At 40.4% G+C, this 15,424-nt stretch overlaps 1 protein-coding gene across 1 annotated transcript in view; it reads right to left on the bottom strand.

Annotated features, from left to right (window-relative positions):
• Positions 1 to 15,424, bottom strand: part of NAALADL2 (N-acetylated alpha-linked acidic dipeptidase like 2) — a 962,837-nt gene that overhangs the window by 667,341 nt on the left and 280,072 nt on the right. Inside the window, exon 6 of the mRNA XM_075004140.1 lies at positions 3,516 to 3,550. Coding sequence (XP_074860241.1) covers positions 3,516 to 3,550 — 35 coding nt within the window. The remainder of the gene's footprint in view (positions 1 to 3,515; positions 3,551 to 15,424) is intronic.

Below are 15,424 nucleotides of genomic sequence, written 5' to 3'. Positions count from 1 at the left end.
TTAGCTTTGCCCAGTGACTATGCCTAACAGTGGCAAGGTCTTATAAGTATCGCTTCTTAACAAAACCAAGCAAAGGACTAGATTACCATAAATGGTTCTGAAAACTAGCCACACCTGAAATAGCTTGTATTTTGCTGTTTATCACACAAGTAGTTTGACTCAATACAGTAAACACAGTTCAACACCAACATAACAGACTTCTTAAAAAAAGTCTATTACTAGCAAAACAAACCATATAATTCCATATTTATGCTTGTTACTGCTAGACAATTGGACTTACGAACAGCATACTAATACAAACAGAGCACAGGTAGTTAACCAGATAACAGCAGTGTGCTGTTTTATAGTAGGTAACTGTCTTCCTTTTTAAGATTTTAAAGATATCAGCCATTGTGTGTTGGACAAAAGATGAAGTCTCATATTTAACAAGTCTGTCATTTTCATTGACTTTCTCTATCACAGCCGCAGTGACAATGCAATGTAGATGCCTCTGACATGCACTTTGGTAGAATTTTAGAAAGAAAGTGATCAGCCAGGAGCAAAGTGTTTGTATACAGAAACCAAACAACACAGTAAGGCTGTGTCTACAATAGTCCCCAATTTCGAAGGGGGCATGATATTTAAGGTGTTGGGAGATTACTAACGAAGTGCTGTGGTGCATATGCAGCACTTCATTAGGCTAAATCTACCCCATGGCAACGTCAAAGTGTCAAACTTCCAAGTGCCGGCTTGCGGGTAGCCGCAGGTCAGCTGTGGGTACTTCAAAATTTTGAGGAGTAGATGGACTTTGAAGCAGCCCAGGCACTTCAAAGTACCCATGGCTGACCCGCAGCTACACGCAAGCCAGCACTTCAAAGTTTCACACTTTGAAGTTACCGTGGGGGATATTTAGCCTAATATGCACGGCAGCACTTCATTAGTAATCTCCCAACACCCTAACTACCATGCTCCCTTCGAAGTTGGGAGCTAGTGTAGACACAGGCTAAGAGACCCAGAAAGTAAGATTTGCAAAAAAAATCAAATCAGTGAATCGTATTTTATAAGTTGGACTTCTATTTGGAATGTTAAGCTCATTTACATCACATTTTCAGTTGACTGTTAATTTTAAAACAAAAGCCCCTAGAATCCTAAATCAGGTTTGATTTCTGAAAAAACAGGGCCTTCTAAGTCAAAACTTAGAAGGGCTGTCTCCACGAAGATGGACATGTGTTCCTCTTTATTTTGGATTTAAAAATCTACCTACAAATTACAAAAGAAAAACCTGGCGGAACGCAAGCTTGGTATGTGAAATGCAAGAGGTAAATCACATTTTACAATTATGAGAATGTATAAAATAGATAATATATAGATCACAGGAGTTTAATAACACAATATACAGATTCATTGTTCCAACAGACTCAATAAATCAGCCACTGTTCAAAATGATTCATCTTTGATATTTCTCCCTTGCCACCAGAGCTTTGCCACACCATCAGTGCGTGCATCTGAAAACATCAATTACTCTTGCATGAAATTGAACTTTATGAAGACTAGGAAGTTACTGATGAGCCTCAAATTCTGTAGTATAAACACTTATATTATCTTTATACTTCATGTAATTTAAACATTTATGCATTAGTAATGCATAATAGTTGAAATGGCTGCAGGGATTACAAACAATGACTGCACTATGAAATAATATTATAACCCTACTCTTTTCAAACATATCTTAGCACTGTGATGTGCAATTTTAACAAACTCCTATTACATTAGATAAACAATCCCTCTTCTAGACATGTATCTTTACAACAGATGTGCATACTCAAAGAATCAAATGCTAACTTTTCAAAACAGATATTGAAAGGTAAATAAAATGAATACAGAATGAGACATACAGCCAATGTCTTTTTAGTCCATCAAAAAATATGAACTACACAAGCCAAGTAATTGCTCTAGGGGGAAAAAAGCAACTAAAAGCAGTGTGAGTAAAGCAAAAAGGGCTACAACTGTTTAGATGTCTTATTTAAGAAAATGTTAATGAAGATCTATTCAGAATTTTTAATTAAAATGTGTTTTCCTGAACAAGATTTGACAATTCTCCTTAAATGTCAATTGCTGGATATATTTCTTTAGACAAACACCTGTGAACATAATGCCAGACAAACAATAACTCAAAGTGCAGCTCCACACAAATACATATCAGCTGCTTCTACAATGTGAAAAACCACATTTTATTTCCCATGTAAAGATCGTGTTGCAAGATCAGGTCAATATGGCTATATATGGGCCTATTTTACATCCACTGAAGTCAAGATTCAGTGAAGGAATCCTACGGTGACTGGCTGTCCCATTTTTAAAGGGACAGTCCCGTATTTAAGTGGGTGTCTCGACTTTTTCTTAAAAAAGTGAAAATTGTGCCATATTTCTCTTCCCCTCCAAGCACTGGACTGACAACCAGCCTCTGATCTGAGCACTGAGGTCCCCAACAACCTGGCCAGCAGGCTCCTTCCTTCCCCCACTGCCTCTGGCTAGACCAGCATTCCAGGAGATCCCAAGACCCTCTGGCCTGAGGTGCTGGCCAGGAACAGCTGAGCTCTGTAGAAGCATTGCACAGCACTGCCATTGGGAAAATTCCCTGCCCCTCAGCTGATCTCTGGAGTGGTGTTGGAGACAGGGAGAGACTTCCAATTTGTTCACATCCCAAACCTGCAGACTCCACACCAGCGCCTGGGTTAGAGGCTTAGCACCCTCTTCACCCGCCTCCAGCCCCAGTCCTGTGTTCTGCTTCATCCCCTAGGCACCTTCCTTTGCTGAGCTACCTCTCTAGCTGGGTGTGCTGAAGTCTCTGCAGTCAGGTACTCTGGGTCCTGGTACACAACTTATCTTTAGGGCTTAACCTCTTGCTGCACATACTGTAGCCAGGGGGACAGGAGGCAGCTGGATTATATTGGTGGCCAGCAACAGCCTAGAGATGTTAGCTGCCTTTTGACTAGGTGACCCTATCTTCCCCCCCACCCACCCCTAAGCCCCAGGAAAGTGGCAGCTGCAGGCACTCCTGGCCCCAAGCGCCAGGAAAGCAGCAGCCAAGGGTGATCTCGGCCCCGGAGCCCCAGGGAAGTGGCAGCCACAGGCACTCCTGTCCCCTACCCCCAGCCCCCAAGGGCCTAAATAGGGGACAATTTGTCCCTTTTAAAAAATAAGCAGGGACGCCTTTTTGGCATCCCAAATACAGGAACATCCTGCCCACTACAGGACGGTTGGTCACTCTACTTTTGACACTGTGTGGACAGGAAGGGAAAAGCTGCTTCCAGCCTCACAAGAGTGGTGGTGGTGGGGAAGAGATGAGCTCTGCCAGATCATCTCCCTCTTCCCCGACCCCTACAGCTGGAAGCAGCTCCTGTCCCTTCCCTCCCACACAGTGCTGAAAGAGGGCTGCTGGCCAGATTCTGGCGTGAACCCTGGCAGAAATCAGGGGAGGCAACACATACACATGATGTTGCATGCCCCACCCCACAGGTTGCCACAGGAAGACATACCAGGTACCAGTAGAGGAGGTTCCATCCTAGGGTCTCTGTTAGGTATGGCAGGCAGGCAGAGAATGCCAGGTCAGAAGGGTTGGGTTGGTCAGTCATCCCCCAAGTGTATGGGGAAAAAGAGAGAGAGAGAGAGAGAGACTTCAACATTTGAACCCTGAAACCTTAAAGATAAGAAGGTAAATAACAAAGAATCAACTATGCGGCATTTCTTTTTAAAAAGGATTCAGTTAATTTGAATGTTTGTATGACTGACTGCCACTGAATTCACTTGAATATAAATATATTTTATTGAGTGCCTGGTATTCAACATAGAGAAATATGATCATGCTATGAAGGACTGTGTCTTTACTCTAATTCCTGTGTACTTAAAGTTCCCAAAACCTACATGGATCTCAATGGCTATTTAAGAATTTTCTAAATCCATCTAACTAAAAATCACAGGATTGGAGGAATATTGTGCACAAACACATTTCATGGATACTCTTCATTTACTCTTTAAACTGCTAAGATAAACAGTAGTGGAGCGAGAGGTAACGTTATTGAATGTGTTGAAAACTAGTTAAGCGATAGGAAAAAAATGAAGTAAACAGTTGGTTTTCAGAATGGAACAAGGTGGGTTCTCCAAAGATTGACCAAAAGTCAGTGCAGATAATTGTCAGAACTATGATTGCTACTATACACACAAAGCTGACTAAAAGAGCAACCTAGTGCTGTGGCATAGATATTTACTTGGGACCATATGCAAATTTTAATGTTTTTCATTCCCTCTGGGAATTTTTTCTTAAAACAAAGTCAGCTTGTACAGAACTGCACAGAATCATTTTCACTAGCTGATTTTGACTCATGATGGCCAAGGAGAGGAAACACCCAGGATCCAAAAAATACATCTAAGAGCAAATAGGGATTTCATTTAGGAAAGGTCAGGAAGTGGCACTTCTGTGATTAGCTCCTTGCTTTATGTATCCTCCCTTAATCTTTAAAAAAACAAAACAAAACAGGATTTCTTTTTTCCTTATCTGAAGACTTTTGTGTGTGTGCTTACATGCTTGGGTGCCCTCAGAAGTGCTGTAATAATGAGTTTGACAGAGACACAAGAAGAAATGGTTTCACTGAAGAGCAAGGGGTGGGAGAAAAACATACTTAACCTTCTCTGCACCCTCTGATAAAAATAAAATTCAACTAAATTCTCTGGGTAATGGAACTTACTGTTATAATAGGAAAAAAACCCTGATGGGCAGGGCAGATTGAATCTAATAGGAAAATGGACTCAGTAAAAAGGTCCCATTAAGATGTGTATGATTGCAGTGAGGTAAAAGTTTAAGAGGTTGGCTTCAGTTCAGGATTTCATCTAAGCACTGGTAGTTGTGGATTGGATTGGAAATCACACACAGAAACTCTGTCATAAGATTGTTAGTATCTGTTTACTTATAAGCATGTCAAAAATACAACAAAACCATCTTTCCAGTTCCATAAAAACAAAAGAATGGTCGTACTGAGTGAGACCCATGGTCCATCAAGCCAGCATCCTGTCTGCTGACAACAGCCACTTAGATGCTTCAGAGGGAATTAACAGAACAGGGCAGTTTTGAGAGAGCACCCCCCATCATCTAGTCACAGCTTCTGTCAGGCGGAGGTCTAGGGACAACAGGAGCATGGTGTAGGGTCCCTGACCATCTTGGCTAATAGCCATTAATGGACCTTTTCTCCTTGAACTTATCTAATATTTTTGAACCCTGTTATACTTTTGGCTTTTGCAACATCCAAAGACAATTAGTCCCACAGGTGGAAAGCATGTGTAAGAAGAAATACTTTCTTTTCTTGTTTTAATCCTTCTTCTTAATTACATTGGTTGACACCCTAATTCTTGTTATTATGTGAAAAGGAAAATTAACACTTCCCTATTCACTTTCTCTCTACCGTTCATGATTTTATAGACTTCTATCATTATCACTTTCAGTCATCTCTTTTCTAAATTGAACAATGCAGTTTGCACCTCTCTTACCTGGCAACATCCCTAATCTGGCATGATTTTATTTAGCCGAATGACCACCTATGATGGGTGTGGCCAAATTTCCTGTAGTCCAATCAAATCTGTTTATAGCCACCAGTCCTGGCTCTCAGTTTTCTGTGCTGTTACTTACCTGTAATTTACATATTGACCTCTTGTAGTCTGGCAAATTCTCTCATCTGGCATTGGTCAGGACCCAAGTGTGCCAAAAGAGAGATTCAAACTCTCCCAGTCTTCTTAATCTCTCTCCTAATATGAAAGCTATTCCACATCCCTTATAATTTTTGTTGCCCTTCTTTGCACTGGTTCAATTTTTTTTAAATGTTGTGACCAGAAATGCACACATTATTCAAGATGCGGGTGTATCATAGATTTATATAGTGGTATTATGATATTTTCTGTCTTGCCTTCGTAATGGTTATTAGCCTCCTACAGGTTGCACCTCTCAAATCCAGTACACTCTTGTCTGGTAGTATCAGTGGCTCATGGATGTTCTACAATGAGAGAGTGCTGGGGTACGGCTGAGGCTAGAAGCAGGGTTGCCCTGTATGCCAGGAGCCAGATACTCTACCTGCCTCATGGCAGTGTGGCTGAAGTCTGAATTCAGTGAGGGTGTGGAGGCCAGAGTACTCCATGGCAGCAGAGGCATTCGGGGCCAGAGCCTACAGCGGAGGTGCAGGGGGCATGGCTGGGCCTGAGTCCACAATGGAGGCTGAGGCTGGAACTCTTGGCAGCAGAACTACGGCTGGGGCCAGAGCCCATGGCTACCAGCAGTGGGGCTGGAGCTGGGGCTGGCAGCAGTGGAGTTACAGCAGCCAGCCTTGAGACCAAAGGAAGAAGGGCTGGAATCAGGGTGGAGGAGAGCCAGGGGCCACTGGCAGGGTACCACCCCAGGTCTGGCAAATCCTCTCATTCAGGACCAGGTCCCAATGGTGACAGACACGGGAGACCCAATCTGTAATAGCTTTTCTGACGGCCACTGCACACTGAGCAGATGTTTTCACAGTACTATTCAGTGTTACTTGAATATCCAGAGTTGTAGCAGCTAATCTGGACCCCATTATTTTGTACGTATAACTGTCATTTTGTTTCCCAATGTGCATTAGTTCACATTTATCATTGAATTTCATCTGCCATTTTGTCCTCCAGTTCAATCCTTGCAAGATCTTCAGTTTGCTTTGGACTTAACTATACATTGTGTCTGAGCAAGAAAAATAATGGATGGCAATGGACACACAAAAGAGACAGGCCAAATTATTTGAAGGTCTACAAATTTTAAAGTTTAGGATCCTATTTGGTCCAAAGTAGACTGCCCATCCTTAAGTGCAAGTATCCAGTTAAGATTTAAGTTCCTGCATAATTAAAATGCATGACAAATAATTCATATTCATGAGCTTGCTTCACTGGCAATTCTGTTCCATTTCCTGGGACACTTAATTCCCTGACAAAAAGAAACCCCATTCAGAGACCACAGCTCACTAAAGACTCGTATTAGCTGAGTCCTGAGGCGGTTTCAATTACTGAAGACTGATACAAAATTAAATAATGAATTAAGTCTGTGCCCAAGTTCATCAAATATCTTTAAACAAACATCTGTTTCTTAAACACCAACAAAAGGACACTTCATTTAATTAAACAATCATATTAGAATTATGAATTTTTTGTGTAATTTAAATTAGGAGGTATCAGTTCACAACATCTGGAGCTGACAACAAGCTGAAGAATGAATGATCCAACTCTCCCTGGCTCGATAGCTGACTTTAGTCAAAGACAGGCTCCACTGGACTTTATTCTAGGATGTAATGATAGTACAAGCTGCAAAATTAGGACAAAGACATTATCAAGCTCAACAAAATTGTTTTTCTTTTTAACTGTCTACATTACACAGAAGACAATAAACAGAAACAAAGTTACAATAACCTCATTACATAAATAAAATAAACAGAAGTAACCTGGGGCTACACTCATGCAGCTAAGGAGCCTGCATCTGATTTTAGATCCAAATGATTCTCACTCCCCCTCCCCGTTTTTCTGCATCATGCCTTTGGCTAAATCTACAGGATGCGCCTCTTCCACCGCATGTCACACCCAGTTAAGGAAGCTGACAACAGAAGGGCTAATTTGATTATTCTCTGTGCACATGCTGCCAGCTTCATGGGTTTCAAGTGCAATCACAAGCAGTTGTTATAAAAAAAGTGGGGAGGGCAGCAGGTGTTGTGGGACTTATTTTTATTTGAATGTCATACTAGCAAAAGATGCCACACTAAATGGCCTGAGAGCTGAGATGGTAGGTTTAGCCACAGAACAGATATAGAAAGGAAAGCCAGAATATAAACTTCCCTCACACTACCCTGACAAATTGTCTCAGCCTTGATGTGGTGGGCAGACTGCATTTAGGCATAACAAAAGGGTTGATACACTATGTGCATACCATGCAAGGCGATATACCATGGTATGTTGCTGATTTTAAGATGTCTGCTGAGGCCTGTAAGGACACCTTCAGCATCACTGCCTATGTGTCAAAGAGTCTTTATATAACAACGCATTTCAGTCATTAAAACGGAACGCTGAATTTTTAGAATGTGTAATTTTGCCTATGTCTCTGGTGCGCAAGGACTTTGTAAACAAGTAAGTGACAGGTAACTCATCCACAAGAGGCACATATGGTAATTTACAATTTTTTTTAAAAGCACACAAAACTTTTAAACAGTGAGACTGTGTGGGTCTCCCCCTGTACGTTCACCTCTTTTGCAGACCTCTCCTCCACAATCTAGCAATCAGTAAGGGACTGCAATATTTTTGTTCTCTCACCCTGAAGTCCTGCCCCTCTCTCTTTTTTGTATTTGAATGTGTAACGGTGACATCTGTGTCTATAACTGCCAGCTTATAGATTTCAGGATATTAAGTGAAACCCAATGCTTGTCTTGTACAGGTACTCAGTACTGGCACCTTAGCAGCCATGGTATTGGCTGTGGCGAGGGAAGAGGAGCCAGCTGACTACCAGCTTTTAATAAAAAGGGCACTGATTAAATGTCTGTTTTCCCCTTATTTTAAAAAGCCATCATATCACTTTCTAAATGATGCCCAGTTTTCTTGATGCTTTCACTAGGTAATTAAGGGTAAACTGTGTTACTTAAAATTCCCATCAGTATTACATTGTTAATACTTCCCAGGCACCTGATTAACCATTTCTTTGACCCTGCACATTTCACACAGCTTTTTCTTTATGCTTATTAAGACCAAGTCACCCTTTAAGCAACAGTATTTGATAAGTATTTGAGATAAAGCAACTTCACTGTACAAACCTGAGGGAGAGTATGTCAGCATTTTCAATTCTCCTTTCCCTGTTGTTTCTTGTGCTCAGATTTCCTTCCAGTGCCCTCTTAGTTCATTAGGTTAATTTTACACTCCTGTTTATTTTGTCATTATACAACATTTTTGTCACTCTGTCACCCTCAAATTTTGCCATCCCAAAATGTTGTGGGATCCATGTTATTTCAATTGTTTACTCCCATCTACACCAATTCTACTTGAGTAACAATATTGCACATAAATTATATCATTTCTGGTCGCTGAATTCCTGTTTTTGATTGCCGAGATTCCCTGGCAGGAGTCCTACAAAATGACAATGGAGGTAGGTCACACATCTAGTATCTACCAACCAACATTATCTCTGCTAGTTTGTCTATCGGATCGGCAACAAAATTTGATAGTCTAATGTATTTCTTTATTCCAAGTGTTGGGATGCAGAATGCTGCATCCAGTCTCTACATGCGCAGATGCTGCCACAAATATTTGGCCATGTTTGGCACATATACATTGAGTTGCTCTATTTAATACATTTAGCACTCCTTTCCCATTTTAAATTTCATTATGCAGTTCCATGTTTATATCAGAGTGTTTATATCAACATTCATAATGCATTTTTCTGGGCTAATGCACTTTAGGTCTGTCTTTTCTTTCAATTGTTTTGTCCACACATCAACAAGGCATTTGGGTTCCCCTTTACCCCTCCCTGACACACATTGTCCATTGTATTCCCAGTATTCTTCTTCTATTTGTTAAGTGTTGCCAGCTCTTCTGACTCCTATGACTTTTGCCCAAAAGGTTAACTCTAATAATTCCACTGTCAATGCTACAGGCATTTCACCTGCAACTATCTGCATGCAAAGGAGTCACGATGAAGGCATAGCATGCGCCTGATCTTGAATAGAGTCTACCTTTCTTAGGTTCATTTTTGATGCTGAACTAAATGCTTGGCATCCATATTCAATTATAGATCTCATTAATGCTTTATAAAGCATTACCACTGCTGCCTTACTCATGGTACAGTTGGTTCCAAAGCTACTTTTAAGAACAGTGTATTGATTTTACCTTTATATTTATCAACTTTATTTTCAACCTGACCCTCCCAGGTAAGATTGCTATCACGTCACACCTCTGAATTTGCAGGTTTTGACTTTACCTGTAGGGTCAGATAAAGACAACTGACAATCTTCTCAATGTTCTTTTCATGAATATTATTTCTTTAGGTTTCAGAATGGAAAAATTTAAAGTCCCATAACTCCCCAGTCCATGATTTTCGTAAGTGTTTAATTTAAAGTACCTGTATTTGCTTCTCAGCTATTTTCTGGTTTCTGCTTTTAGCCCATGTGAGATAGTCATCCACGAACAAGTAAATGCCTTTTCTTGAATCCTTTTTTGGGTGATCACTTATCATTTTATTGAATAAGGCAGAGCTGATGAAACTCCACTGTGAAGTACAATTTGTAATTATGTGTATGCTAGAGTAGAACTTCCCTAGTCTGACCTGTGCAGTTCCTTTGCATAAGAAATTCTTCATCCATCTACTTTGTTTTTTTACGCCACTGGATGCTATTTTATGCCGTAAGTCCTGTTTCCATAATATACCACATGCTTCTTCTAGGAAATCTACCATATGATAATCACTGTTTCTCAAACATTCATGCTTCCATCTCTAGTATTATTATATGATCAACTGTATCCTTTGTCCACTTTGCATGTTGTCTGTCAATGCATGTCTCTCCAGATACGTTTTTAACATTTCATTCTCCATTCTTTCCATGGCTTGACCCATATGTCATAACAGGGCAACTGGCTTGAACAAATCTTGTATCACAGCTTCCTTGGTTTCTACTCTGAGGCTACAATAACATGTTTCACATTACAGTGGTAGCTCACATTTTCCCCACACCCTGTTACAATTTTAGATTCCCTTCATCCAGATGTTTTATCAATTGTTACATATGCCTTAATTAACGTATGCAGAGTTTTTGCTGTTTCTGAAATTCTTTCATACAGAAAATTTTCATTTAATATTGCATTCTTTCCCTACTCCCACCTATTCTAATTCTCAGTTTCTCTAATTATTTTTCCCCTCACGCGGATTTCTATAATCTGTTTTTCACCATTACTAATGGGTGGAATTCTTCTGCTAGGGTTTCTTTATTAGAGCGTTTTATCCCTTGATTTTCTTCAATTAGGCTTGATATTGAACGGCTACACCATTTTCTATTTATTGTCTTAGTCCACCTATGTACGTCTGATGTTTTAGTCTATGTTCCCGATAGTATTTTCTCTGTCTTTTTTTTTATTTTTAATAGCCCTTTGCATAATTGCCTGGTTTCTTTCACCTTTTAGTATGTCCTCACTAATCATTGTATTTTTTGATACTTGCTTTGTTCCTTTTTTTTTTTTTTTAAATTTGCCAGTTCCTGATGGTTACAGTTGCTACCTTAATGTATCTTTATTTCTTTAGCACAGCTAATTTTGCTGCCATCACAATTCCCTTAGCTACATTGCTACTAACCCCCAAAGGGTCATCCCTTACCCACTGGCCATAAATATTTTCAATGTATTTACTTCTAAGTACCTATCACATTTGATTTTTTTTAAATATTCCAAGTAGTTGGCCTTCCTCCATCCTCAACAGTACTGTTACCTTGGCATCCTGGAAGCAGTGATCACTTCCCATTCCCTCTTGTTACGGACTTCCCAGCTGCATTTGCTTGCTAGACTACTTGGCAATTCTAAGGTCTAGACATGAGAGATTTCTATTGGCGGCATTAGACCTTGTAGGTGTACCATCATTCAGTATTATTAGATTTTTACCAATCAATTGCTGGAGAGACATTTGTCACTCTTTCCTCCCCTCATCCCCACACAATATGTTATTGGTGCTTAGGTCTCATCTTATATAACATGGATATAGTGCATCTTCAACTCTACCTATTAAATCCTTGATTTCCAGTTTTCTTGAGAGGAAACATCAGTTACAGATTCTTTCCTTTGGTTATCTATTCAGAAAATGGAGAGTTATTTTATATTGGACTCACCATAGAGTTATACTCTGTATTTAACTTCTTTACTTCAATTTCAAGAAGTAAATTTCAAGAAGTAGGTTTTCCTTGACAAATGTAAAAATTCTCTTGCTCCTTTCCAACCCTTTGTCTTGTGGCAAAGATGCCATATCCTGGGATTCTGAAATCTCATTTTCCTATTGACCATGCTTGTTCGCAAATAATATCATGTTTAGTAGTCTTAGTGTGTGTGTATATATAAAGGATATTTCACATTAGTTCCTATCCACATGCTCTCCATGTATGTGACGTCCAAGAGAAAGTAGCACCATTCTATTAATCTTTCAGTATTTCATTCACTTAAAAAAAAATCAAAGAAAGAAAGAAAAGCATTCATTCTACTGGTAAGTTGCTAACCCACAGATACTTTGCTGTTGCATTAATTATAATTTTCATTTTCTCTGTTTTCTCCCAGTCTATGATTTGCAGTTTATTACTTCAGTCATAAGAGCTATTAATATCTCTGTTTATGCATATGTCTCCTCATGTTCCCTCTGCATCATCCATCATATTCTTTGATTTACTCTGTTCTGCGTTTTTTTCCCCCCACCTTGGTAAATTTCCTTTTCTCTTCACCTTTTGGTCTAGATGTTGCCTTCTAGCTTCTATACATGATGTGCTATTTCTAAATTCTATTTTTGTAATATATTTTGCTTGTTTTGGTGCTATACATCCTCCATATGTTGCACTGTACTCTCCTTCACAGTCATTACATTTGAATTCTGTCCCTTCCACAAAACTGCCATAAAAGAACTCCATTCCACAATTATAGCATCTCATTTTCGTTTTATATATATTAGCCACATACTCAAAACTTTGACACCTGTTGGACCTCTATGGAGACAGGATCAAAAAATCTGATATCCTATTGTTACCCTATCTGGAAGGTGTTTCTCTTTTACATCTAACTAGCACAGCTTTTGATATCTTTCTTTCACTGGTCCTGTTAATTAGCTGCTTAGCATAGAGTACCTTACAATCCCCCATGACTTGCTTTACTTCACCTTCAATCATTTTGATCCGCATCTCATATACATACACTCATCAGATATTTGGCAGCTGGCAGCTTTCTTTCAGTTTTTACCAGCATTTAATTTGTAATACTTTCTTCACTTGTCCCTTGCTTTTACATTCAGCTAATAGATCTCCTGCTTGTACCTTTTTAACTTTTTCTGTCTCTGCATTTTTTTAATCCACTTTTCCACTTTCATTACCTTCATACCCTTGATGGGTGATTTCAGTAAAGGAACAGAATTTTGTCCTTATTACTTCCTGTCTTTGGTTCATCTGGCTCTGTCATGTCTACCTTTTTTCCGTCCTAACTACTGAATAATTGTCTCCTCTGCTATTGTCTTTCAGCATCCTCTAGATCATGGTTTCCCAAACTGGGGGTGTGTGCCACCCTGGGGGGGCAAGAATAAATTCCAGTACGGGCACAAGGCAGCCCAGACCCACCCACCCCCAGTCATTCCCCCCATCTCAAGAAAGAGCCAGCCCTTGCTTCCAGCTCTCAGTACTTGCCATTTCATGTGCGTGACCCAGCACAGCCACTATAAAAAGCAGGAAGCTGGTGAAGGCCCACATGGAGCTGGCTGCCTCCTACAAAAGTAAATGAGTGTGGGTTGGGGAGGGGGAGGATGATGGGGTTAGATGAGGGGCTGGCGATGCCTCGCTTTGGGGTAGGGGAGGGAAGAGGAGGGGTCAGACAGGCAGCTCACAGGTAGCTGGGGTGGCTGGCCCACAGTAAAAGAAAAAAAAAAAAAAAAAAAAAAAGAGGTGGGGGAGGCAGAAGGGTTTCTCAAAAATCAAAAGGGGGGTGTGATGCTGAAAAGTTTCGGAACCACTGTTCTAGACTGTTTTCTGAATTATCCAATTATATCTTCCATCACAGATCTGCTCAGCTGTCCCATGCTCCCTCCTCCATCCCAGCCTTACAGGAGCCTGAATCCTGCAGCCTCCAGGGGCCCCAAGCTCCAGACCCTGCCTAGGACCACCTCCACTTTGCTATCAGTGAGACCTCCATTTGATCTCCTTCCAGGACCCCTCCTTCAGTGCTATGGAGTTCTTGTGACTTTCTGGTTCCAGTAGTGAATCGCAGGGTTGGTACTCTGTGATGCTGGTTCTAATATTATGACTCTCAACACATGCTTATTAAAAAAACCCTTACTTGATTAAAGACCAAACCTTATTTTCTCTGTGCATTATATTCCACTCCATCAAGGAATATGAAAAGGTTGCTTAAGAGATGCATGTTAGATATAATATTCTCTTTTGCCATTCTTGAACTGCAATTAACTTGCAAATGAGAAACAGTCAGTCTGGCTTATTTACCTTCAGATGCTATCCCTCCGTACAAAGGCTTAGACACATCTTATACACAACTTTGTCACTCCTGTTCTTCACGGCACTACAGCCAAAAAAAGCCTACTGTTCATGTGACATTTTCTTTCACCCAGTTTGTTCTGAATCGGTTTACTGTGCACCTGCTGGGCTGGACCCTGTCAGTCTGGCAACCTCAAAGACCTGCAAGCCCCATGCTCTTCTCTCATCCTTTACTCAGGTACTTTCCCTAGATACAGATATGTCCATAAAGGGGATGATGTAGCAGGTACTTGCCCTTAGGGAGCATGGACTTCTTGGAGAAGAGCTAGCATCTGAAGAGCTTCCTTCACTACAGCCACCAGGCCTAGCTCTCAGTGTTCTGTGCTGTTATATAGCTGTAATTTAACCCCTACAAGTCGTCTAAGGGCCCAACAAGCAATGGAAGTGCTACTAATGCTACTAGACAATATTGACCTCCTGTAATCCAGCAAATTCTCTCATTCAGCACCCGTCAGGTCCCGACGGTGCTAGACTACAGAGGTTCAACCTGTATGTTATTTCTTAAAAAGGGTGCAGCATTTCGTCCAAAGTTCAGACTCAAACCTTCACTTGCAGTATTTAATGCTGCTGGCTGCACAACACCTTCGAAAAAATGATACACTCCTTATGTTCAGTGCAATAACGTGAGCAGCACCATCTCTCCATGTCGACTGACAACCGTATATGAAAGTGGTAGCTCTAATTCATCTTCCAGTGTTTGAACCCTCTTTGTCCACTTAAAATGGTAACAACTTGTGACACTGAAAAAAACAGACAAGGACCTAAATTTCCATAACCTACTTTATTTTATATTTTACTGCTGGCTTCACAAACTGAAACATTACAGTATACTAATGCAGATTTGTTTGGCTCTGGTGAAATCCCAGCCCTCTTGATTCAATAGGAGTTTTGTTACTGCTTTTTAATTAAGTCACAATTTCACCTTTTGCATTTAAATGCAGTGGTGTGACTCTGTGGTTGTTCAGCCCAGTTTTAAAGGAAGGAAGGAGGGAAATTGGCTTTTAGTTGCTGGCATTTGGCCCTTAAAGTTGTCACTTTTCCACATTAGTCAAAGATCAATTTAATTGTAATTCTTTCAAATGCAGTCTTCATATGGCTAGTAGCATGTCATATGAATTTCAGCATGTTCAAACTGGCAA

This window comes from Carettochelys insculpta, chromosome 10, assembly GCF_033958435.1.
Source record: "Carettochelys insculpta isolate YL-2023 chromosome 10, ASM3395843v1, whole genome shotgun sequence".
Taxonomy (NCBI): domain Eukaryota; kingdom Metazoa; phylum Chordata; order Testudines; family Carettochelyidae; genus Carettochelys; species Carettochelys insculpta.
Note: the sequence above shows the minus strand (reverse complement) of the source record. Positions and strands in the feature narration are given on the sequence as shown.